We start from the raw sequence: 27,272 nt of genomic DNA, 5'->3' as shown, positions 1-27,272 counted from the left end.
TAGTCCAATGCGATAAGAATTTCTAGGAATGGAGTAGAAGCATCAATATTTTAAAAAGATCTCCAGGCAGTTTTAATGTGCAGCCAAGGTCAAGTTCCTCTTTGTAGTCATTTTACACCATTGATTCCCTGATCACAAATGTTTGCATTTGTACATACTATTGTTTTCCTGCCTGGAAAACTCCTGCTTATTCTTTAAGGTTCAACTCAAAGAACACATCCTCGGTGGCTATTATATGTTCTACAAGATTGTTTTCGTGCTTCTTCCACAGAACACCCACAACATTTCTGTAGAGGGGTCTATTAACATTCCTGATTTCCTTGCCTTGTGATCATATGTTTACATGTGTGCCTCTCCCATTCATTAGTCAGTGAACTATTCATTGTAACCACATATTGTGTCTTGGTCAACTTTGTATCTGCTGTGCCTCTTCTGGGTCTCATCCATAAATGGGTCATCAGAATATCATTATGGAATTGATGACTGCATCAGAAGAGCAGGACTGGGGTGGTAGCTAGAACACACCTGAAAATGTATTCACTAGTTCATTCAGTGGCCTTCAAAATTATCTTTGTTCCAATGGAATATTAGGTAAAAACAACTAGTCTGGGAATGGGTGTTGTCAAGCGGGAGAGTCCTTAGGATGAGAAGCACTATGGAACCCCTTCTGTGGGTTGGCAAATACAAGGTCATGTGACCACAGCCCAAGTAAAGAATATGGTCAAGATTTTGGGCAAGAGAGGTGACAAAGGGAAGAGAGAAAACATCAATAATAATTGAACTGAATCCTCTCTGAGGTGGGGAAAGGAAATCAATGCTCACATTAAATTGGCTCTAAGGTAACATATTAGCAATGTTAGCAAACCCACAGATAAGACTGGAAAATTCACCAGAAAGCAAAATGTTACTTTAAGAGAGGGTGGAGGGTGGTGGAAAGAAGAATGATGCCAAAGAGCCCAAAGCAGTAACTGAATAGTCTTAACAATAGTAGCTACATTTTGGGGTTTTGATAAGTCTTTGCCTACAACAATATAAAATATAGTGAACAGATTAGTTGGATGGGGGAGAAAGGAAAACAGGATCAAACAAAAAAGAAATCTATAAAAGAGAATGATTCGTGTCTATTTTAGAAAGTTAATCTATCCCTACAATTGATTGTGGTGTTATACGCACTGAAACAAAGGGACCTTCTACATTATGAATATTCACAAAATATGAAGTGTAATAGCTTTTGAGCAACAAACTCATTTATAGCTATTTTAAAGCTTTTTTTCATAAAGATCATAAGACTTTCTTTTTTTTACTTTATTTATTTATTTATTATAATTTAAGCTCTAGGGTACATGTGCACAACGTGCAGTTTTGTCATATATGTATACATGTGCCATGTTGGTGTGCTGCACCCATTAACTCGTCATTTACATTAGGTATGTCTCCTAATGCTATCCCTCCCCCCTCCCCCCACCCCACTACAGGCCCTTGTGTGTGATGTTCCTGTGGCGTAATCGGTTAGCATGTTTGGCTGTTTTCTTTCTTTTTTTAAGAGAAGGGTCTCACTCTGTCACCCAGGCTGGAATGCAGTGCTTGAGCTCAAACTCCTGGGCTCAAGCAATCCTCTTGCCTCAGCCTTCTGAGTAGCTGGGACAACAGGCATGTACCATCACATCTGGCTAATTTTTAAATTTTTGTAGAGATGGGTCTCACTATGTTGCTCAGGCTAGTCCTGAACTCCAGGCCTCGAGCCATCCTCTTGCCTCAGCCTCCCAAAGTGCTGAGATTACAGGTGTGAGCCACCACGTCCAGCAGAGTACAAGCCTTTTAAAAATGTACTATGTACATTTTAAATACTTCTGTACATATTTACAAAAAACCAAGAGTGGGTGAAGAATCACATTTCATACACCTTTGATCCCAGTGCCTAGCAAAATGCCCGTTTGATGAACAAATGGGTAAAATAATGAATGAATAAACTTGAATACAAGTTACAAAAGCAATTGGGACTGTTTTGTCTCAAGTAAGCCACCTTCTTCCCTGTCTTGCATCATCCACCTAGCTGCAAAGTGAACGCATGAAGCTTAGACTAAAAAGCATATGAGTGTTTGGGTGATAATGATGTGTCAATGGAGGTTCATCAGTTGTAGCAAATGTACCATTCTGGTGGGGGATGTCGATAATAGGGGAGACTATGCATGTGTCCAGGCATGGCTATATGGGAAATCCCTGTACTTTCTGCTCAATTTTGCTGTGAACCTACAGCCAACCTAAAACATAGTTTATTAATAAAAAGCACGAATTCAAAGATGTGTAGTCAAAAAATTATGCATTCTAAAAAGTATTCATTGATGACTCACAATAAAATTAATGGGATTTTTAAAACTCTCTTCCTCAGAACAGGAATGCTGAGGCTAAACAACCTTGCAAAAATGAGATCAATGAAAATTTGCTATAGCAAAGTTGATTCATTTGTTTTCCTCTATTTTCAAAACCACCAGTTAAAATGCAGGCAGTTCCCAGCTTATAAATAGATTATCTCCCAAAAGTTTATTTAATAAGCTGGTTTCTTGGAATTCACCACACATTTTCCAATGGAGCAGTGCAGTAAGTGGGAATTACATTTTAGGGCTAGCCCACATATATATTTAAATATATAAGGTTGGTAGAACAGGGCCACAGAATGCAGCTATGCAGTTTGTGAACTGCACAAACATCCCCAGCAATGGGGTGAAGAGACAGAAACCTAACAGCAGTGCTTGCAGTCACGACCAGCAGAAGAGACACTTAAAAAAGTCATCTGTGAGGAGAGTACCTTTTGGAATTTCTCCTCTTAGAGGGGATTGCCTTTTGCAGTTCACATAAAGATACCTCTGGTTTGTGTTAGAGACCGCTGGAACAACAGTAAGTTGTAAGCACTGTTTAGATGAGAATTTGAATTCTGAGTTTTCATTAAGGAAATGAGACTTGCATTTCCCCAGGATTCACTGCCAGAACAGAGACTCTGGGTCCCTTTTCCTACATTTCTTGAGCACTGGGAATAGCACCTTTTCTGGCTCCTCTAGAACAGGAGGAGTGGCAGACTGGGGAAGCTGAAGTTGTAGTGGTCAGAGTCTCTGTGAAGTCTTAGGCTCCCTGAAAGCAAGGACTGCTGTGGGGGAAGTAGCTATAAGTACAGTGGCTCTTAAAGGAACTCTGATCTTTGGATGTGGGGTGGTATAAAGGGTGAGTGTGTGTGTGTGTGTGTGTGTACGTGTGCACATGCATACACAGCTTGTGTGTTAGAATGTCTCTGGGAAAGTTGAAACCAGGAGAACTTCTGCACTGGCAGAGTAAAAACTGCCGGTGTATGGTGGGGTCCCCTGGACCTGCATCTGGTGGGGCAGGATGGCTATGATTTCCTTACTTACCACTATTGGAAGGAAGGTAGTCTTGGAGTTTCTCAGTGGACTATGGCAAGGACTCAGCTTGGGGAGAGTGAGAAGGTGAAGGTGTTGGTGGTTCATTTGTCTGTGTCACATGGAAGTTTGGTGTTCTGAAGCCAGTGAATTTATGCGGTTAAACAATAGATTCTTATCATCACAGAGCTGAGTTTAAAAATGCTATGAATCAATGTGCTCTGTTTTCATTTGCTTTTTCTAAGTATTTTGGTATTGAGAAAACCCCTCCCCGCAAAAAACATCAAGTCCTCAATTTTACATTACACTGAAGTTCTCTAGACTTAAGACCAAGTTACATTAATTAGAACTTATTTCAATAATTTAAAAAAATTTATGAAAACAAGACACTTAGTGCTCACTTGGATGTGCCATATAGTAACAGTATTAATCAGTTGAATAATCCACATTAATCAGTCCTGCCTTGAAGTAAAATTATTAATCAGCTTGATGATCTAAGCAATCTTCTGAGGAAATGAGTTCATCTTAGAATTTAAAAAGTGATCATGGAAAAGTAAAAAGAAAGAGTGAGAAAGGAAACGAAGAAGGATACTCATTTCAGTTTATTTCAGTTATTTTGACACCAGATCTTCTGCTGATACAGAGTGACTCTGAGCTTTGATATCCAGTTCTGAACAAGTAATTTCCTCTTTTAATTGTGTCCTCTTCTGTCCAGAGAGAAAGTTTTGTGGCAAAGTGTCAGCGGCTGGGAAGAGCTACCTCTTGAGTTGTCTCTTTAACCCTGAGGGAATGAAGTTGTTTTGGTATAGCATGTAAGCTGAGGCCATATGTGACATTAAGTAGACGTAAATTGAGGCATGATACCATTTAATTTGGCTTTTTAAGCTAACAAAAGGACAAGGAAAAAAAAGTCAAACCAGTATTGACCACTGTGAAGAAAAGATGACTGGTTTGATATAAATGTTCAGAGTTCCACAAATAATGTGGAAACTTAACCATAAGGGAAAACTGAGGTTATCTAATGAGATGAAGCATTCCAAAATCTACAGGTGATCTCCTCAAAATCACTGCAAACTCTGTTGAGAAAGGCAGACTAGGGAATAGAAGTTGGGAGTCAGGGAGTGTTACAAAAGAAACATTTTCAGAAATTCTTTTATACCAAGGGATGATTATACCAACAGCTGATTTGGGGTTCTTTTGTTGAAGAAACCCAAAATCTAGTGAGAACATATTGTAACATGATGGCATTGCGTATTTGAAGTGGAGTCTCATCAGATTATGTCCCCTTTTAGTTGTAGCCTGCTTTGACATTCCCCAACCCCTCTAAGGGGGCTGTGATGGCTTTGCACCAATTTTTCAGTTTGTCCTCTCCCACTCTCTCCATTTTGGTATGTCCTTTGTATTCACAGTATAGAACAAGAATCACCCACTACATTCGATAGCTAAACACTGAGAAAAACCAAGCAAAACAAAATATGTTCAAAACAGACCTTATTTGTTTCCCAATTTTAGCATTCATCACTGCAAAATTTAAATCTTATACATCTAAATAATTGAATTCTCCCCAGTAAGAAAGGAATTACAAATTAAACTCATTGTGCAAGAAAAAATAATATATTCCTAGATCAAGCAAAACAAGCAAAAAAAATATATAGGATGTAGCAAATATATATGCCATGAAAGTTGGGAGTTTTTTAGGTGAGAGTTGGTATTTGGAAGTCAACACCATGATCTTTGAACTTTTTGATTACGTCTCTTGAAGGCTGAAAATTTGTAGGGTAAAATTTTTAGTTTCACCCTAAAATTTCCTCTTGTGTGGCTTGGCAAATGTGAAAGTTTGAGAACCTCAGAAAAATCATGTTGAAAGAACCTGCTCAGAAGAGATCGGGGATGTGGATTTGGTTGATGACACAGGCTATTGAGTCCTTACAGAGAATTGTTTGTCTTCCATTTTTAGATGGCTTTAATTCCTCCAAATTGCTCCTTGAATAATAGGAAAAAGGCAATTTGAATTTCAGTGACAGATTGGACATAACAGGTTGCAACTATTAGGTCTAATTTTACCATACTGAGAAATAAAATTGCCTAAACATAAACATCGATCACTGATGCAGTAAATTAATTTGTACAGAAAAAGTAGTTTAACTGCAGTGCACATTAAACATTGAAAATTTTCAAAATTACTGCTCTCTGAATTAATATGTACACTTGTTTACTTGTTAAAAGCACGCATAAATTCTTTTTTCTAAGGCAGCGTGGGTTTGAATAGAACAAGAAAAAAGTATAAAAAGTGAGAAGGAAAAACAGAGATGTGGAAGGCACACAGATTGGCCTGAATACTTACAAATAATGGTTTTTCTTTCAATTTTGTTTTTAAGTGCTCTTTAGAATGTGCATTGTTTTTGAATCTGTCCATAGGATACTAAAGATGTGCACATTTTCCCCCTCAGTATAACAAAGATAAATGTGATGTTTTAATAGCCTTGACTTACGTTTGTTAAGAATTGAAGGTAGCAGTAATTAGAAGAGTTTTATGGTTTGGTTTCTTGGTGAGTTTACATTCAAAGGTGTCCTAAGGCTTGGAACTGTTAACATTTGTATTCATCAACAACCTGACCCATGCATTTCTTTATACTTAACCATTTAAAAAAAATCAGCGAGCATGTTTGCATTGTTCCCTGTAATTCTATTATGAGGAATGCATGGCAAAGTTTGGATAGTATCTTTTTAGATTGTTCGAGCCACCATGGAACTGGAGCTGGCAATGCGTTGTGGTTTGATAATATCTCCTGCCTACAGTTTTCAAGGACAGTGGTTCGATTCAAATACAATTCTGATAAGTGGCAGGTTTTCGTGTCTTTAATGCCTTGACAAGGGCATCACTCTCAGGAGAGGGAGGTGAAACCGTTTGGAGGAGGATTCCATTCCTGCTCCTTTGTGCTGACACACTAAGATAATGGACAATTAAGAGAGCCTTCACTGCAGGTGAAAGTATGGGGTTATCACTAATATAAAGGAGCCCATGGGGTGCTGGGGTATGAAGGAGAAGAGGAATGGGAATTTTTAAAGGGAGTATAAAACACACAGATGAGACGCCTAATAACTGTTTACATATTGCACTTTTACCTGTGATAATGGTGAATGATTGGAGTGTTCAGTATTGCTTGCTCTAACTTTTTTTTTTTTTTAATATCTGGTTCATTGCATATGACACAAAGTAGTGCAGAAAACTCGCCCCAGTGCTGGCCTGCCTGTCGAGGGATAAGGGAACCTGGATAAGAAAGAGATTTGTTTTGTGAATCTGTCTTTTAGACCAGCTTCCATGGGGTTTTTAATCTAGGGTAGTGGTTGTGAACCCAGCCTGTACCCTCTATGGGTCTTAACTCTCAGAGAGTCTGATTTAATTGGCCTGAGGATGGATCCAGTACGTAATTTTAAAGGCTCTTTGGACGATTCCAATGTGTACTCAGAATCAAGGGCTATCGTTGCTGAGTTTGTAACAGAAGATCAAGCTCTTCAACACTCAGGCTCTCTAGCAGATTGTGTGATGATTTAATAGGTTTGAATAATAGTGTCTGTGTTGCTGTTAGAGAAGATGCGTGCTGCGTATGCTTCTGACAGCCCTCTCGTGTTTATGTCAGTGTCGTGGGCAAGCATTCAGGCATATCTGGGGAGAAGTTCCTTGTCTCTTAACTACTGTTCCCCACTTTCCCCTACTCTCCTTTAGTTTCTGGGTTTTGTTGTTGTTTTTGTTGTTGTTTTTCCTTATAGATGTTTGAAGCTACCACTTCCTGTGAGATCATGGATAAGTCACCTAAGAGTGGGGAGGAGTCTGATAAAGGCAGAAGTGCCTCATGTGACGTCAGTGTCCAACAGTGACCAGCAACTTTGTCCCTAGTCTTCTTACTCTGATGGGGGAGATGGGATGTTCTGTATGCATGGAAATTTGAGGGGCACTTCTGATGCCACTCAGGACTAATAAAGGTGAGGCAGTCCAGAGTATTTCAAAATGGAGTGCAGAAGAGGTTAACTGATTTTCTTTTGACTTAAACTATCATTTGTCTTTAACAGCCCTGAACGACAATAGAGTGCACTGCTTCTGATAAGTATGGGTTCTCCTCAGCCTGAAGAGATGTGTGTGATAAGATAAGATGGCTTGAAAAAAAAGAGAGCTTGAGGGAAAGGGACAGGAGGAGAGGGAGAGAGAAAGTATGTTAACTGCTTTGACTGCAAAATACCCCCTGGTAGCCAGAGATAAGACACCTTGAGCTACTTGGAAGACCTTAAACAGGATGTAAATGAAGCCAATAAAAATCACTTGAGATCAAGCCCTCCTTCTCCTCCCCCCTCCTATTTCCAGCTCTGACAACAGAAGGCTTAATTTACTGTATGGCATACCACACTTACATTCTGAACCCCGGAAGTTGCAAGAGACTGATAGCCTGTTCAAAGAACAAAGAATTTCTAGAGAGGTCCAAACTTGAGGCATTTAATCAGCAATTCTAGCATCGCCTCCCTGAGTGGAAAAAGAAAGTATTGCTGAATATAGGAAGCTCCCTTCCTCTTTTCTCACTTCTTACTCCAGATATTCATTTGCTTTGTAGTTTTGTGACAACCTTCTTTCTATGTTGAAATGGTTGGCAGGGTGAGCTACCTTTGATAGTGTATTAATATTTCTCATCTAGCTAACGCAGCTTGAAAGTAATCATCAACAAAAGTTTAGCAGACAGACTTTTTCATGTACACACTTGAAACACGGCTGTCTACTCAGAACTATGTTTCCTAAGCATGTAATACCAGGCTTTATGTACTTGGAACTGTATAACTCTTTAAAATGGTCAGTCTCTTTTTCTGGAAATGTACAAGCTGCTGCCAACACTCTTACAGAGAGGAAGTTACTTGCAGGAGCTAATTGAGTATTTCTCTGAAAAGATTTGAAATATGGAGTCCTACTCAAAGTGGGAGGGGGGCTGTTAAAGGATAGGAGGGCAAAGAATATAGTGATCTAATTTTCTTTCTGTAAAAGCCGCTTCTTGGAAGAACTGGGATTCAATTTGGTCCTGAATAAGGGCGAGAAAGCCCTCCATCAGTGATGTTCCATTACAGAGGAGCAAACACGGGAAAGGCACAGCCGAGTGCAGCAAACTTCAAGCAAGGACTTAGGTGATTCAGGGGAAAGAAAAGATTCTAAGGTGATTCTCAAGCTTGGGAATGCAGGTGAAGACTCAGGAAACTTGCTAAAAAAGGGAGATTTCTGGGCCCCATCCTCAGAAGTTCAGAGTCAGGAGGCGTGGGGTGGAGTCCAGGTGTCTGCATTTTTAACAGGCAGTTCAAGCAGTTGGTCTGCTAGTGATTGGTGGATTAGGCTAAGAAATGCTGCCCTGTGTCATCTGGCTGTGGTAGAGGGTCAGCCTTTGGTTTTGTTGTGTACAGCCAGGATAGCTGGAATGATAATTGAAGAAGGGTGGCTTAAGGGATAGGTGAGAAGGATCCTTCATTAGAATCAGTGGCAGGGAATATGTCCCTACAGGCAAGGGTGTGAGAGGAAAGTGAAGCTGGCCACAGTGCCAGTTTGACTGTGTCTTTTTTTCTGCTTTGCTTTGTCAATACCTGATGCGACCATACCACCCCGCTCAAAGCAGAGGATGGAAGAACAGGAGAGAGGCAAGCAGACCCACTGTTAAGGAGATGTGTGTATATAGGATTTTTCTGGTCAATAGCCAGCAGTGAAATCAAATTAAGAAATTGGCTGTCATGACTTGTTAACAGAGAGTTATAGGTTTGTAGAGTTGTTAGGCAGTTTTTGTCTTCTTCTGTATATGTGTGAATACATACATCAATTAGCATGAATTGGTTTAGTAATATGAAAAACAATGAATTTTTAAAAAAGAGAAACACTATTAAACACCACTTTAGGTTTATTCATTTACCCATAAAAACTCACCATTTGAGTTATTGTTGTTGTTGTTTTAGTGGAGGAGAGTTTGGGAAGGATGGACTTTGAGGGTTTTCTAATACGTAGAGCCAAGATGCTTGCCTCGGCACTGGAGATTTGGGTGTGGGTTTCAGTGCCACTGTCAACTACTATTGTTAGTACAAGATTATAACATGTTACTCATCCTCGTTGACCTATTTGTTCATCTGTAAAATGAGCACTTTTTTTCCCCTAAAGGCCCACATTTCTCACAGGTCTTAAATCTTATGTTTCATATATACATGAAAAGTTAGGAATGACAGCCTTGACTTTCTTTTCTCTGTGTAGGCTTCAATCACATTCACTCATTTTCTTTCCTTTGATCCCTAAAGTCAGACCCAGAGGTATGCACAATCCATGCCAAACAACAGGTCATCTTAAGAGAAAAGAGCAGAGCTCAGATGTGGGAGGAAGCTTTGTAAAGATTTCAGAGAACAGCCCTTTGGTACAGACAGTATTGAGTCAGTGAAGATTCTAAAACTGTGCTGGTAGGTTTTATATCTTTGAATATTAGCAATGTGTCTCATTACTGTGGCCACACTACCTTGGATTCTTTTCTTATACATTATTTTGTTATTTTTAAAGTATCTTGGATGGAGGCAAAGTAAGATGCTAGTATGTGGAGGTATCATGGGGTTTTTGAGGCCTGATTTTGTCACAGGTGTTGGAATATTTGCCAAGATGTATCATCTCAGATAATATGTATTATTTATATATAGACACATATATATAATTTAATAAAAATATGATTATAGATATTAATCAGTAGAAAGTAGCATCATAAAGTCTTCCCTTAGAGACATATTTCATTAAGACATGATTGTACAGGTATTTAGTCCTATTAAGTGTCAAATTACTACGATTAGCACTTTTGTAATGAGAGTTACCTAAAATATTTGAAAAACTACTTTGGCATAAATCACTTAGTCTATTCTGAACATTTAGTCAACTGTGGATAAAAGCATGCAAGCGTACACATGCAGTGTGCCACAATTTTAACTGTACTGGTTCCCATAAATAAATTACCAGGGCTGTTACCAAGAAAAAAATAATGAAATGAACTGGCTTGGATGTTATCATCATATTCATTCTAAGGTAGAGATTCTAGGGAAGAGAAAAATCAAACCAAAAGTGAAAAATAAAACATAAAGGGCAAAGAGGGTAACTGAAAAGTCCTCAAATTGATAATTCGCCTTATTTTCAGAATGCCTCTTTTATATTTTGCTGAATTAGCAAAATTATAAATTTAAAAACTCTATAAATACATGTACTTAATATCATATGACCTGTGTAGAGATACTTTGTCACACCCTAACTAAAGATTATTTTAAGAAAATAGCTTTGGCTTTCCAGTTTATATAGTACTTTTATAAACATTATCTCATTTGAGATAAAGGATTGTCTTATATCATTTGGGTTACTTGGAATCCAATCTCATTTTTCCATTTCAGTTTTACCATGTAAGTGTTAACGTGAAAGGTAATAATTCTGTTGAAACACTATAAAAATTCTATTGTATAAGGCATATTAGTGATTGGCCCTACTGTAGAGTCTTTCTTATGCATGAAGTCTCAAGATAGTCCAACATCCCTGAATTGCCCTTTTAATTTTTTTTTTTTTTTTTTGAGACGGAGTCTCACTGTGTCACCCAGGCTGGACTGCAGTGGCATGATCTCGGCTCACTGCAACCTCTGCCTCCCGGGTTCAGGCAATTCTCCTGCCTCAGCCTCTTGAGTAGCTGGTACTACAGACGCATGCCACCACGCCCGGCTAATTTTTTGTATTTTAGTAGAGATGGGGTTTCACCATGTTGTCCAGGCTGATCTCGAACTCCTGGGCTCAGGCAGTCTGCCCGCCTCAGCCTCCCAAAGTGCTGGGATTACAGGCGTGACCCACCGCGCCCGGCCCCTCATCTCTGAATTCCTTAATACCACTGTAGCATATAATTTCCTCATTAAATACATAAAACTGAGGAGCAGACAACAGATACTACTTTGAGTTGCAGCTGCTGGGTGGTTGGCTGGGTGTACTCACTAGCGATCTCAGTGGCTTTTTCACCCTATGAAAACAGCCTGACAATCTGTGTGAGTCAGTCTGTGCTTTAACAAAATTCAAAATGATTATTTGCCACAGACCTGAACAATTCCTATCATTTGTTAGACACATGTATGTCCAAATCAAGAACTAGTACTGAGGTCAGTTGTAATACAAAGGCATATGGATAATTGTAGTAATAGTTCCCCCCTAATCTTTGTAACAGCTTTTTCTACATTAGCAAACCATATTTATCACTTTACTGCACAATGAACCCACAGGGGGTGCTAATTGTTCATTAATTAAATTTTAGCCTTTCAACACTTTTGTATTCTCTAGTGGCCTTGTCTGCAGTGAAGTATACAGTGTGGCCTTTTCAGGCTGCCGAAAATTCATGTTGGCGTTACTACTGCCATGGATATAATACAGGTGAAATTCAGCTCCAATAAATACCATTTCAGGACTGTTATAATTCCTGGTGACTGAAAGTTTTCCGGCCTTGGACCAAAGCCTACATGTTGGAAAAATAGTCAGTAAAGTCTAGTTTAACAAGACAAAACATTCTGTTAGACCAGATGCTGCTTTGAAATAGAATTTGATTTCGTTTTTTGAAAATTCTGGTGGTTTATGGCAGTTCTTCCAAAACCATTAACGTGGTGAAATGAAGTTTCTAAGATCCGTCATTCCCTAACGAAGCCATTTCCGAACTTAGTTTTCTCAGTGGAAGAATCCCCTTTACCTTCTGCTTCCCCAGTGAAGAAGTTAATTTAAAATCACTAATGATTAACTTGGTAGCATTGAGAAATTTACTGAGTATTTTTAAAATGTGTAGGTCATCCGTCAAAGCTCAGTACGTATATTTCACACTGGTGCAAAGGATTTTGAAGTGAAATAGAATTGGCCTCAAGGAATTTCTAACTAAGCCAAATAGTCACTTATAGAGTGGTGCTGGCACTATGGAATGTGGCTCCTGGACTTTGAATGCAGGCCCTTTCGTTGTGTGGACTTTACAACACTCATGAATTAATCACAACTGGCCAGTGTGTGTAGCTATTAACCAATGAACTGCTACACATTGATTTTCAAGATATCTGTGAGTAGCATTCAGAAGAGTTTTTTTGGAATATTTTTGTTTGTTTATTTTTATTTATTAAGACTGTTATTTAACAAGAATAATAATATTGTTAATAAATTAATCCATATTAATTTTATAATAATATTGTCTATCAAATTGTTATTTAAATAATATTGTTAAATAGTAGTTCTTTATTTTTGTTTATTTTTATTTATAAACAGAAATGCCCTTTAAGTCATTAAAAATTTTTAGAATCTCAATATGAAAACTGCAACAACTAAATTATCGTTAATTTTGATTCCTTTCTGCTGTTCTCACATTTATGAGTTATCATTTACCACTTATCACTTATAGGTAACTTTGGCTTTCATAGCAGTAGTAATAATGTAATACATTTTTAGATTTTAGCAGTACAGAAAACTCCTTCATATAATGTCATGTTTGAGTCTTATAATACCTCATATGTTGAGGCAGGCCGAAATTTTTCTGATATTATAGACAAGGAAATCAAAACTTCAAAAAAAAAAGTAGTTTCTAAAGTTCACAAGCCAATATTAGACCTGAACACATAGTAGGTGCTTAATAAAAGTTGATTAAATCAATGGATTAAAGCAATGAAAAACTGCTTTAAATTCTTTGTGGTATGAGGTCATATATAAACACAAGAGCACATAGTAACTAATAAATGCCTTCTAACTCAAAATAGTAGAGAATAAAAAGAATACAGACTCAGGAAATCCACTCTGGTGATGTCTGTCATTATTCAAGGAAAGATCAACATGTTAAACGGTTTAGAACACCCTCAGTCACAGCACTGTAAACAGATGTGTAATACACAGTTGCCAATTATTGAACGCCAAGAGGTGGGTGCTTATCATTAGTATATATATTTTTAAGTGAGCCAAAAGATAGAAAAAGAAAAGCAATTCTCACCCCCCACATAATTGGAAACCACTTTTCCTTCTGTCTGGCTTCAGAAACACAATGTCTTGATTTCCGTGCGAGAGAGGATGACTGTTCTTTAACTGGTTTCACGTCAGCTTTTTCCTCTGATTTGAGAGGTGGAGTTAAGTGTGAACTGCTTAAGAATGCACTGTTTTCTATTTAATTTGGCTGCGGAAGATGGAATTCATTGAGCTCCGTCTGTTCAAATGAACTTTAAGCAACAGCAAGCAAAACATTTATACTTCTCCCTGCACACGCAATCGAAATGTGTCTGGTGAAAGAATGGATGAAAAGCCCAGGATTACCTAAGGAGAGCCATGGAGATGTGATAACAACTCCTTATCTCTTTGTTGGCTCATCTGAAGTGTTAAAGTGTTGTTGGGGGAAAGCGAGCCTCTTTTTTACTAGGGAGTATTGAAGGCAAAAAACAAACAAACAAACAAAAAAAAACCTCTGAGCTTGAGCTCTGATATCTGGAATTCATCTTAAGACTGTTAAAAAATGTGCACCACCAACTCCCGCTCTTCACAGCTGCTGTTATTAATGGGTGACCACCCTTCTTCCTCATAACCTAACTGTTAATTCATTTAATTGGTCCTTCTAGAACAGTTCGAAATATTACAGAATTTAAAAGCATCTGTGAATTATAAATAATTTTAAAGTTCACATTTCTCATTTGAACACCCAGTAAAGGGTATTCGTTTTCAAGTAGTTAAATAAGTTATATGACAAAGGAGTGAATTTAATGTGGAGCTGTTGATTTTTTTTTTTTTAAAGAAGCATGATAGCTATTAAAGTTACAGCTTTTCTAAAACTGTTGACATTTCTATGGAGAATGAAGGGAAGCAATTGTGTAATAATGCATAATAGTTTTTTTTAGCATGACCTTATCTTTTAGCAATTTAAATCATTGCTTTAAAAATGTATTTTGTAATTTGGTTAGAAGATTTTAAATATGATGGTGTAAAATTGTTACTGTGTTGGCATTGAAGTAACATGTCAAGTACCCTTGTTACCTGTGTCTATTAAACATGCATTTCAAAATATTGTCCTCTTTAAGTAGAGCCCGACTTCTCTTAGTGTTTGTGCACACCTGTGTATCTCCCCCAGGAGTTTCAGCTTATGTTAAAGTGTCTCAGGTAGCTAATGACTGAAAAAGTACTGTGAATTCTATTTAGTAAGAAATTTCAGAACTGCTCCTATAGCCTGTTGGCAGAAGTAAAGAATTATGTAAGGCAAGTGGGGGGAAACCTGAAATTTTGTTGGTCTCAAGTCTTACCCTATTGTTTGAGCCTCAAAAAAAAATTTACTGAATCAACTTACCATGTTGCTAAATAATGCAATGATTGTATTGCTCATGTTTTAAGGAGAAGAGAGGTATAAACCGCATTCTTGGCCTCAGAATTCCATAGAAAAACACTTCTGCCAAGGTTACCTGCCTGTAAAGACCCAAGATTATATCCCATGTTTGATAATTTAATGTTTGGAACATAGTAAGCACAGATTTATGGTCTATTAACATTTAGGTATCACCAGCTATTTATCTTTTATTTTCTTGCTAGCTGCGTATACAACTGTGAAAGCTTAAGGCACTGTAGATTGCCATTGGGTCAGTCCTTAAAATTAATATTCCTGAGATTGCATTAAAGGAAAGAAAATATTAAAATATGTTTATGCTATATTCATAGAAGCTTACACATGGAAACAGAAATACATGCAACACATATAAATCTTTTTGTTTACATATGCAACTTTTCTTCCAGCCATGATAAGGTGCCCTAGAAACATTCACTAGTCTTTGTAACACCCCAGAGGGTAAGTAGCAAGAATTATTATCTTCATATTGCAGGTGAAATACCTAGGTAGGGGCAGATTAAATGACTTAGCCAGGTCACTCTCTAAGTCAGTTATGAAGCTAGAAATAAAACTCCAGGCTCTTGACTTTTGGTTCCTACACAAGTTTCAGACCCATCAGTATTTGTGCTTCTTCTCCTCACTTGAAAAGTAACCATTGATGTAAATCCTGTCCCTGTTAAGGAAATCTTGCTGTGTGGCACTAGCACACATGATACTGAGTCCCCGATGGGCAGTTAAGAGGGTACTCTGCTGTTGCAATGAACAAGCTCAGGTAGCAAAAGGATATTGTTAAGCCAGTTTCTTGCAGACCAGGCCCTGTGAAGAACATTATCAGAAGTTTCCATAACTTCAGAGAAAGTATTTTCATCTACTTTCTTACATTAGTTTCTCTTGAATAATTTCAGATTGCCCCTAGTGTTGGAATCAATCTTCTGAAAGGCTTGGTCCCTGTCCTCAGGAAGTGTATGTCCTACCCAAATTAAGACCCGCTTAATCATAAACAAAGTAAGCATTAACATTAGTCTAGCCCTTCTGCACATATTCTCTTCCTCTCTCTTTGATCTTATTTTCTAATTTCTGGCTAATTTGATTAGTCTTGAACACCAGCGAGTGGCCAGAACCCTCAGCATTTCTCTTCCACAATGGCAGGCTGTAAACAGACTCTCAGACCCTCATTTGCGTGCTTGTCTGTCCGTCAGCAGGAGCTAGGATCAAATCACGTCCAGTCTCTGCTTCCTCCTCCCCAGGTTGGCACACGAGGGGCTGACGGCTCACGTCACAAAGGTACTCCGTGTTCTGGTGCCTTTTTTCTGTGGAATAACTCCTTCTGGTATGACTTCACTTTTCTGTTAGTGAGCGCTTTCCCCCATAAATATGCCTGAACAGGTGTTACTCTGCTGCTAACTGAGTTTCCAGCTGTCCTCCTCCAACACAGACCCAGCAAAATCTGTTGTTTCGTCCTTTTAGGCAGACTAGAGAAGCGCCTAGCCTGAGATGGAGGTCTTCCTTGCAGGATATGGCCGTTCTGCTGCCAGAAGATGGTCCGGAAAGCCTGGCTGGCTAACAAAGACAGGCCTTCAGCGGCTGGGTGTAGTTCCAGTTCTGCATCCCCTTTGGCAGAAACACAGAGGCTGCTGCAGTATGGCCAGCCAGCGAAATTAGGAAATAAGGACCTCTTTTATTTACTCAGGCTGCTGAATCATGGGCATTCCTGTCTGCTTGGAGAAAAGTCAGGCGGCTCTACTTTCCACTGAAAGTCTCAGGAGTGTTGGAGACTTTCATCTCGGAGTGTTCACACACTTGTTTTAATGTGCTTTATGGAAATGGTGAAACTCAGCAAGTACAGTTGCTGTAGAAAAACATCTGCACTAACCATGCACACACATTTGCATCTTTAAATAGACTTTTTAGGCCACAGAGCTGGTTTCTAGCAAAGCTTTTTCGGCAGTAAGAGCTACAGCTCTCGGAGAGTCAGCTCAAGTGAAGTGACTGGTTTCAAAAATTAAAATTTAACATGGACATGTTAAGTACTTCACATTGAAATGCAGAAAACTTGCCATCACACAGAAAGACAGTCCCTGTAAGTAGCACTTAGTGCCGAAGGGAAAAAAAGTTAAAGTTGATTCAGGAACCTGAGTTGAAAGAATCTTCTACAGTTTCTTCCACGTGTAAAAAGAAATTGACATCGTTTAAACCTATATTCACCATTTAAGCTTAGTTTGCACTGTGGCTGCCAAAAAGCCTAAGTTAATGGGGAGGGATAACTCTCAAAGTCTTAGGTAGACCTCAGAGTATGTTGGCGGGGAGACCATCACCACAAAAGTCTTGGAGGAGTCTGATACCTGAAGAGTGTGGACCAACCCGCTGGGAGTAGTGAGTCCCTGTGTGTTCTTTGGAGAATACAATCCATTTACAGTACTGGCAAATGAGAGTTTTTACATTTTATATTTTAAAGCAGAAATCAGCCTTTCAGGGACGCTTTATTTATTTTTCTAAAAGTATTATTCCTTGCTCAAACTATTTACTTATGCTCAATCCCCACGCCTTATGACTTCTAGAGGGGGTTTTGTGCAATTTCCTTTACAAAGACAAGTAATGGGGACTGGAGAGAAGAAAGAAAAGGCTTCTGCTCTCTTGAATCCTGGTTAAAACCTTGATCCTAACCTTCAGCTCACTTGACATGTCATTGAAATTTACAAGCTTAAGGGAACAGTTATATAATAGATATAGTCAGGCATGGACCACAGACAAGAACCTGATTTAAGCCTGGTGTTAGGGATTGCATAATTTTTATAATGGTCCATTGCTCTATAATTCTTTATGTATTTGTAAAAAATATATCATACCTGGACACAATCTGCAATTTAATTATAAATTCACTTGCTCAATTTTCAAGCTCAATAGTTATATCCTTCTAGGCTGGATGCATTACAAATTCTGATTCACTGTTTTTCCCAAATGTATAAATGAGAAGATGTGTTTGAAAATATTTTTTAAATGAAATAGCAGGATTTAAGCCTAAAAGATAAATGTGAAATGTGGTAGATTTTACCTAGAATGTTGAGTACATTTAATAGATGGCCTTTTTTTTCAATTAGGGTAAATATTTGAAACCTTGATTTGTTTCAGGTATATTAGCTTTAGGTGACAACACTTTTTTAAGGGGAAAACTAGATCATTATTGAGTTTTTTTGCTTTTAGCTAAATTTTTTTTTGTATGTTGAGTGGTGAGTTGAGTTTATCTGCATATGTTCCTGGTGTATTCACTTTAAGTATAAATCACATCCACATCCATCAGACCCTTTCTTATGCTGGAAACATGTTGGGTTATAGAGTCATATAAATGAGGATGCAAAATCATGCGGTTTTCAACTTGTATGGCGAAGCTTTGTTGCAGTGGGCAGGGATCCAGGAATGGTGTTTGGTTGTTTTCTCAGAGTGAGAGGGTTGCCATCTGGCATTGATAGTGAGATGGTGTTGTCATCAGTTTCTAGATGCAGGAAAGGAATGATCCTCATCTGTTTCCTGTGGATAAGGAAGAGGCTGACAATCTAGTAAAATCTTGTTACCTTAAAGAAAGCAGACATGGAATTCGTTTACATAATGCTCACCAGTTTCTACTTTTATATTAATCATTTAGCTTGCTAGTGAACTTCAGCTTTGAAGAATTTAAAAACTTATTTGAACATACTCTAATTGAATACCATTAGAATATTCTAATAATGCTCTAACTGAGCCTCTTATTCTAACTGAAACACTATCCCCACCAGCTCCACTCCATGGTCTTTACTTGTGTGTTTTTTTGAAAAATCGTGCTCCTTTGGAGAGTGGAAAGCTTTTAAAATTTCTTCTGATCTTGAATAAAAGGTTATGAAAAGCAAAAAAGAGGTTTCACAACCTGCTTTGAGATGGTCTTATTTTCCACTTGGATATCAAGAAAGCAACAGAAATAACAGTGCACATTTGCTAAGAACATAGTTTTTAAAATCACCTAATATAAGGTAACGTTCCTTTATGGATAACTTGCTAAGTTTATATCTGGCTCTCAGTCTTGTTTGTCTTCTTTTTGTCACTCATAAATCTTTCAGCATTTACCATAATCATTTATCACTTTTCCTGTTTCCAGTTTTTCACAAGTTGCTTTGTCTCTGCTCACCTCAAAGTGCAGGTCCTGTTTAGCTAAGGAAGTTCAGGCTGCTGAAGCTTTTGCAAAAGGAAGATATGGTGGGCCACCTCTTGAACTTTCCAAACAAAATACACTATTAAAATCTGGCCCTTGTGAAACTCTCATTTTTTCTTGATCCTAGCTGATCCTAGCTACATGTAATATCTAGCAGTACCCTTCTAACATTTAATAATCCATTTTCTGGCCTATGGAATTCGAATTTCAGTTATTGAAGAAATCCTGGTTATCTTTCATTACACAAGACATAATTATTATTGTGTTTTCTGTCTTCTTTCATGTGCTTACTTTTTAATATTTTTTTGCTGAAAGCAATAAGGTCTGTATCAATAAGAACCCCGTAACAGATTTTGGTCTGCAGAATTGCCTTTTTATATAAAAACAAGCAAAATGCAGAGGGAATTTTTTATTAAATATTAGACATCTGGGTTGACTGCATTAATTTTAAATCATTCCTGTAATATTTCCTCTTTTCATTTGGTTCTTCAGATGCTCACATAATATGCAAATCATTTTAGAATGAATACAAAAGAAACATTAAATATATTAAAATCTGCATTTTAATAAAATTGTCAATGTGTAATACATACCTTGCTTCTAAGGAAGAATGATAAAAAGTAATAAAAGGGTAATTTAGACATAGAACTATGTAATATCCTCTTATATTTTACAACTCAACAAAAAGTAAATGCAGAATAACGGCTCTGGGCTCAGATTTGAAAATGTCTCACTCAAATATTCTCTCTTTTCATTTTTTTTTTTCTTGAAAGATTCAAGAGGGCCCAACTCTGTGTGCTGGTTGAAATGCTACGGTAAACTCACTCTTGAATCTCAACATGTCAGATGAAATTTGTCATTGTTTCTTGTTGCAGATGGAGTGGATGTTGAAGATGATCCGACTTGCTCTTGGCCAGCTTCCTCACCTTCTAGCAAGGATCAGACTTCCCCTAGCCATGGAGAAGGTTGCGATTTTGGAGAGGAAGAAGGTGGCCCTGGGCTTCCATACCCATGTCAATTCTGTGACAAGTCGTTTAGCCGCCTCAGCTACCTAAAGCACCATGAGCAGAGTCACAGCGACAAACTGCCTTTCAAATGCACCTACTGCAGTAGGCTGTTCAAACACAAGCGCAGCCGAGATCGCCACATAAAACTCCACACCGGGGACAAGAAGTACCACTGCAGTGAATGTGATGCTGCGTTTTCCAGAAGTGATCACTTGAAGATCCACTTAAAGACTCACACGTCCAACAAGCCATATAAATGTGCCATTTGTCGCCGTGGGTTTCTGTCCTCTAGTTCCTTACACGGACACATGCAGGTTCATGAGAGGAACAAGGACGGCTCTCAGTCCGGTTCCAGGATGGAGGACTGGAAGATGAAGGACACTCAGAAGTGCAGTCAGTGTGAGGAAGGCTTTGACTTCCCGGAAGACCTCCAAAAACACATTGCAGAGTGCCACCCCGAATGCTCCCCAAATGAGGACCGAGCGGCCCTCCAGTGTGTCTACTGCCACGAGCTCTTCGTAGAGGAGACCTCCCTCATGAACCACATGGAGCAGGTGCATAGCGGGGAGAAGAAGAACTCATGCAGCATTTGTTCTGAGAGTTTCCACACAGTTGAGGAACTGTACAGCCACATGGACAGTCACCAGCAACCGGAGTCATGCAATCACAGCAACAGCCCTTCCCTGGTCACGGTGGGCTATACCTCCGTGTCCAGTACGACTCCAGATTCCAACCTCTCAGTGGACAGCTCAACCATGGTGGAAGCTGCCCCGCCAATCCCAAAGAGTCGAGGGAGGAAGAGGGCCGCTCAACAAACCCCTGACATGACTGGTCCCTCGAGTAAACAAGCAAAAGTTACCTACAGCTGTATTTACTGCAACAAACAATTATTTTCAAGTCTTGCAGTTCTGCAGATTCACCTGAAAACTATGCACTTAGATAAGCCAGAACAGGCCCATATTTGTCAGTATTGCTTGGAGGTCCTGCCTTCACTCTATAACCTAAATGAACATCTTAAGCAAGTGCATGAAGCTCAGGACCCAGGTCTGATTGTTTCTGCCATGCCTGCCATTGTCTACCAGTGTAACTTCTGTTCCGAAGTTGTCAACGACCTCAACACTCTTCAGGAACACATCCGATGTTCTCATGGATTTGCAAACCCTGCAGCTAAAGATAGTAATGCATTCTTTTGTCCCCATTGCTATATGGGGTTTCTCACTGACTCTTCCCTGGAAGAGCATATTAGACAGGTTCATTGTGACCTCAGTGGCTCCCGATTTGGGTCTCCAGTGCTTGGGACTCCCAAAGAACCAGTAGTAGAAGTCTATTCTTGTTCCTATTGTACAAATTCGCCAATATTCAACAGCGTTCTTAAACTGAACAAGCATATCAAAGAGAATCATAAAAACATTCCCTTGGCCCTGAATTATATCCACAATGGGAAGAAATCCAGGGCCTTAAGCCCCCTATCTCCTGTGGCCATAGAGCAGACATCTCTTAAGATGATGCAGGCAGTAGGAGGTGCACCTGCACGTCCCGCTGGAGAATATATCTGTAATCAGTGTGGTGCTAAGTACACATCCCTAGACAGCTTTCAGACTCACCTAAAAACTCATCTCGACACTGTGCTTCCAAAATTGACCTGTCCTCAGTGCAACAAGGAATTCCCCAACCAAGAATCCTTGCTGAAGCATGTTACCATTCACTTTATGATCACCTCAACGTATTACATCTGTGAGAGTTGTGACAAGCAATTCACATCAGTGGATGACCTTCAGAAACACCTGCTGGACATGCACACCTTTGTCTTCTTTCGCTGCACCCTCTGCCAGGAAGTTTTTGACTCAAAAGTCTCCATTCAGCTCCACTTGGCTGTGAAGCACAGTAATGAAAAGAAAGTCTATAGGTGCACATCTTGCAACTGGGACTTCCGCAACGAAACTGACTTGCAGCTCCATGTGAAACACAACCACCTGGAAAACCAAGGGAAAGTGCATAAGTGCATTTTCTGCGGTGAGTCCTTTGGCACCGAGGTGGAGCTGCAATGCCACATCACCACTCACAGTAAGAAGTACAACTGCAAGTTCTGTAGCAAAGCCTTCCATGCGATCATTTTGTTAGAAAAACACTTGCGAGAAAAACATTGTGTATTCGAAACCAAGACACCCAACTGTGGAACAAATGGAGCTTCCGAGCAAGTGCAGAAAGAGGAAGTGGAGCTGCAGACTTTGCTGACCAACAGCCAGGAGTCCCACAACAGTCACGATGGGAGCGAAGAAGACGTTGACACCTCTGAGCCTATGTACGGCTGTGACATTTGTGGGGCAGCCTACACTATGGAAACTTTGCTGCAGAATCACCAGCTCCGAGACCACAACATCAGACCTGGAGAAAGTGCCATCGTGAAAAAGAAAGCTGAGCTCATTAAAGGGAATTACAAGTGCAACGTGTGCTCTCGAACCTTCTTCTCCGAAAATGGCCTCCGTGAACATATGCAGACCCACCTAGGCCCTGTCAAACACTACATGTGCCCTATTTGCGGAGAGCGGTTTCCCTCCCTTTTAACTCTTACTGAACACAAAGTCACGCATAGTAAGAGTCTTGATACTGGAAACTGCCGGATTTGCAAGATGCCTCTCCAGAGTGAAGAGGAGTTTTTAGAGCATTGCCAAATGCACCCTGACTTGAGGAATTCCCTGACAGGCTTTCGCTGCGTGGTGTGCATGCAGACAGTGACCTCCACCTTGGAACTCAAAATCCATGGGACATTCCACATGCAAAAGACAGGGAATGGGTCTGCAGTTCAGACCACAGGGCGGGGCCAGCACGTCCAAAAACTGTACAAGTGCGCATCTTGCCTCAAAGAATTCCGTTCCAAGCAAGATCTGGTGAAACTTGATATCAATGGCCTGCCATATGGTCTGTGTGCCGGCTGCGTGAATCTCAGTAAGAGCGCCAGCCCAGGCATTAACGTCCCTCCCGGCACGAATAGACCAGGCTTGGGCCAGAATGAGAATCTGAGTGCCATTGAGGGGAAAGGCAAGGTGGGGGGACTGAAGACGCGCTGCTCTAGCTGCAACGTTAAGTTTGAGTCTGAAAGTGAACTCCAGAACCACATCCAAACCATCCACCGAGAGCTCGTGCCAGACAGCAACAGCACACAGTTGAAAACGCCCCAAGTATCACCAATGCCCAGAATCAGTCCCTCCCAGTCGGATGAGGTAACTCGCCTTTTTTAATGTTTGCTATTTAACCTCCTCAAGAAACGGTCCCTGCTTTATGTTTACACTCTCCACAGCTTTATTTATTGTCATGGGCCAAAAGATGCTTAGATTGAAATGCAGTGGGTTTTTTTTCCCCCATAGCCATTAGCTAGCAATTACTTGCTTCTTGATAAGCAGCATTTTGGCTTGAATGGTGCAAAATAGGACTAATTCCAGTCTCCCTAGGATATTGTCTTCTCTATGACTGAAGAGACCAGCGCTCATGCCAACACTACTGAGATCTGGAATCTCAGCATAGCTTCACCGTGAGTTGAAATCCCCAGCTATGACTTGTGTGTATGGCAGAGAGATAATGACACAAAAGTAAGATGCTATGAGCCACCATGCTGGCTTAGAGTAAATTAAAAAGAATATATATATTTGGGGATAACAAATTGGGTAGGGGTGGCTTTTTAATACCATGTTGTCAACACTCACTGTTTTTCTTTGTCTTCTGGGTAGAGAGGAAAATACTTCCTCACAACAGGATTTTTTAAAAACCCCTACATTTATTAAGCACCACATGCCCATTATTCTGTTTAAAGACACTATCCCTGAGTTTGAGGCCTACTCTCTGGGTTTCAAAATCAATGTGTGAGTTTTTTTTTTCCTCCTTAGTTTCAGAGTAGTTTTCTGCTTTCTTTGCCATGACGAGTACAAAAAAACAAGTTCATTTACAATGAAATCATTTCATAAGTCATCATTTCTTAGTAGCTGAGCAGAGGATGGCTCATTTTAATATTTCTTTATGCTTTATCACCTGGTTTCTAAAAGCTCTTTCCACTTCCCTACCTGCCCCTATCTGGAGATCCATCCAAATGAAAACCCCAGGGAGATCCTTCTCCCTTCAGTTTGGGGTTACTGCATTTTCCTTATCTTGTCTCTGCACTCACACCCTGGCGGAGGCCCCCCTGTGGCTCCCTGCAGATAGCCATCAGTCAGCTGGCAGGGGCGGGCTGAGAAGACTGAGACAGAGCCTGGCCTCACAAAATGTGGCATCTGTGTGGCAGGCAAACTCCCAAACTTTGAAGCCACTTTCCCCCTTCTCCCCTCCCCAAGTAAATCTGCACTTTTCTCTCATTTAAATACATGAAATCCTTTCAAACTGCTGAGGACAGCTGGAAGAACATAGCTTTGATTATGGCTCATAGCTCATGGGTTGGATCAAATTGTTTCTTTTGAAACAAATATTAGTAGTTAAAAGCATATGAAATGAGGGTTTTCCAAGTTTTTACTTTGGAATTTTTTAAACCTATAGAAAAGTTAAAGGACCAACACAGCGAACACGTATGTGTGCCTGTGTATGGGTATCCCCAGGTCCTCCAGATAAGAATATTTTGTAGCGTTTTCTCTCTCTCTGCACCCCTTTTTAAAATCAACTTCAGCCACATGAAAGAAAGTTGCAGGTATCATGACATCTCCTAAGAATAAGGGTATTTTTTTGGTCAATTATGACATCATTAGCTAAAGCAATTCACTAAATTAAAAAAGGAAATTAAGTAATCCCATAATATCGTCTGTAAGAGGTTCATATTTAAATTTCCTCAGTTGTCCCCAAAATGTCTCATATTTTTAAGTTTTTGAATGAGAATTCTTAAAACATTAAGGCAGAAAATTACTCTTCTCCTTTGTTTTTATTTTGTAATGCTTAACATATGCCTACAAGAGATTGATACTCATGTTTAATTTACAAAGTGTGTAAAGTTGATTTTAAATGACTGCATTAGTCTATGTGTCTGTGTGTGTGATTTTGGTGTTGCTTGTGCATTTTAAATGAAGCATAGCTGGACTCTCTTGTTTCTTAGTAGATTGTTTATGAAAGGGCATATGCCTGTGTCTTCTTATCTGTTCATGGTTTGTATTTTCTGATATTTATGAATTGCTGTATATTATAATAACATCTAAGAGGAAATATTTCAAAAACGAATGAGGATATATAAATAGTATTTACACATTAAGTTGGTTAGAGTTACTCGATGAGGAGAATTTATCATTAAGGCTCGAATGACACCTAAAATCTTAGTGATATTTAGAAAGCCTATCTTTATCCTGCACTTACATAGGATAATACTTCAAATATTTTTTAAAATACTTGTTTAAGTTTTACAATTGCATTTTTAAAGCACCTAATGACTAAGGGTCAAAAATGACTATGCAGTCGAGTACCTCCCTATGAAACCTGATTAATAAGAGCTTAGAGTGGTATGCTTAATTGACGAGATATTAGGATTTAGTTTCAGATATTTCTTTGTGCCTCAAAAGTTCACTAATTTGTTCAACATTTTAATCATCGTTACTATCGCCATTTTTAAATTCATCATACTATTTGTTATAAAATTTTGTGTGATACTCTCTACAATTAAATATGTACAATAGACCATATTATTTAGACTAATACAGAAAATTATCTAAATATACACAAAGTTTTACAAAAAGAAGCCTAAAAATAATATGTCAGCAAGAAAAATACAAAATAAATACTCATTTGTTCACATTCTTTGTTAGCCAAGTTAAATTTCTATAAGTTCTCATTTTGAGGAGTTTGTGCATTTTTTCCAGATTAGGTAAAATGAAATGTTATTATATAAGTCTTTGTCAAAAGACAGCTGTATCATATAGGAATAAATTTTATCACAAAAAGAAATGTGACGTATATGTCTGTTGACTTAGATGCCCTAGGTAGCAATTGAAGGACTTAGCAACATAGGTGGTATTTTCATCTCTTCTTCTTGCTGAGGCTTGAGACTCCAGAAGTGAAAAGAAAATCACAGGAGATAATAAAACCTGGATACATAGGTATGGTCAAGAACAAGGTTAGATTTTTCTGGACCATGACTTAGAATTACATAGAATATTGGTAAACGTTTGTGTACATCTTTCAAAGACTAAAAAGAATATTATATGATTGAGACTAGGATACCTAATTAAAAGAGATTTAAACTTAAATATAAATCTGGGAAGGATAAGTACTATATAAAACCCTGCAATCCAAAAAATGGATGAAAGACAAGGCATGCAACACTAAAAGAAGGATAATTGTTGGTAGCTGTTATGTAATAGAGAGATTTGAAATCGAAGACAGATCTGAGTTTGAATCCCATTTCTTCTGCCTAATGCTTTCTGAATTTGTGAAAAATGTTTTCTTTGTGCCAGAATCCTCAGATTATTAATCTAAATTTGCAGTGAAGATTTTGTTTTGAATAAAATATTTTGGAGAACCTATTCATTTTTCTTTGCTCCTCAAAGGTTGAGTGTGATAGAAATTTACACATAACCTACAATAAATGATTCCAGGGATGGTAAGGTTAACTGGGGACAGGAAGAACACTGGCCCTTTAGCTGTTTCCACACATGAAGCACCTTGCAGTTATTGACATTTACTATACATTGAATAAATGTTGATTCTTCTGGAGTTCATGGGCACTGTCTACTCAGGGGCTGCCCCATCTGGACCTCAGAATGTTGTCTCATGACTTTGAAGTTCTACAGTAGATTTTGGAAACACGTATTCTTGTGCCTCCTTTTTCTAGTGTGCTTCTTAGTCAAGTTTCCCTGAGCAATTATTTACTCACATTTCAATTCACACTGTCCTCACCAGTCCTTTGAAATTGCTCTTGCCAGCATTACCATTATCCTCATGATCTCCATGTCACGAGATGTGCATAGGGTGCCACAGAATCAAAATAGAAGGAACAGTGTAGACCATCTGACTCAGCCACTTTATTTTACAGACAAGAAAACAGGGGCGGGTAAATAGAGGATTGTCTAAGATCACACAGCCAGTAAGTGGTAGGCAAGGGGTTAGAGTTCAGGTCCTAACTCCAGGTTCAGGATTCTCTTTCCACAATCCCGTGGCACTTTCCTCTAGCTGCAGTTGAATCCTCGTCTTTTCTACAGCATCCTCTCGGTACTTCTGTCTTCTTTCTCTTCTCCTTCAGTTCCCTCACCCATTGCCCAGGATCTTCTGCATTCGTCACTTTATTGCAGCTGACTCCAAGGGCTCTTCTGGCCTAATTGACCAATGCATTGTACTTAGAGAAACAAAAAGA

At 39.0% G+C, this 27,272-nt stretch overlaps 1 protein-coding gene across 6 annotated transcripts in view; it reads left to right on the top strand.

The window, feature by feature from the left end:
- Positions 1–27,272, top strand: part of ZNF521 (zinc finger protein 521) — a 293,245-nt gene that overhangs the window by 107,698 nt on the left and 158,275 nt on the right. For all 6 annotated transcript variants that reach the window (XM_016933478.4, XM_016933474.3, XM_016933475.3 and 3 more), the window contains one exon: positions 19,829–23,181. In XM_016933478.4, the coding sequence (XP_016788967.3) occupies positions 20,269–23,181 (2,913 nt within the window). In that variant the 5' untranslated portion in view covers positions 19,829–20,268. The remainder of the gene's footprint in view (positions 1–19,828; positions 23,182–27,272) is intronic.

The sequence above is a fragment of the Pan troglodytes genome, chromosome 17 (assembly GCF_028858775.2).
Source record: "Pan troglodytes isolate AG18354 chromosome 17, NHGRI_mPanTro3-v2.0_pri, whole genome shotgun sequence".
In the NCBI taxonomy this organism is placed as follows: domain Eukaryota; kingdom Metazoa; phylum Chordata; class Mammalia; order Primates; family Hominidae; genus Pan; species Pan troglodytes.
This window is presented reverse-complemented; position numbering and strand designations above follow the sequence as displayed.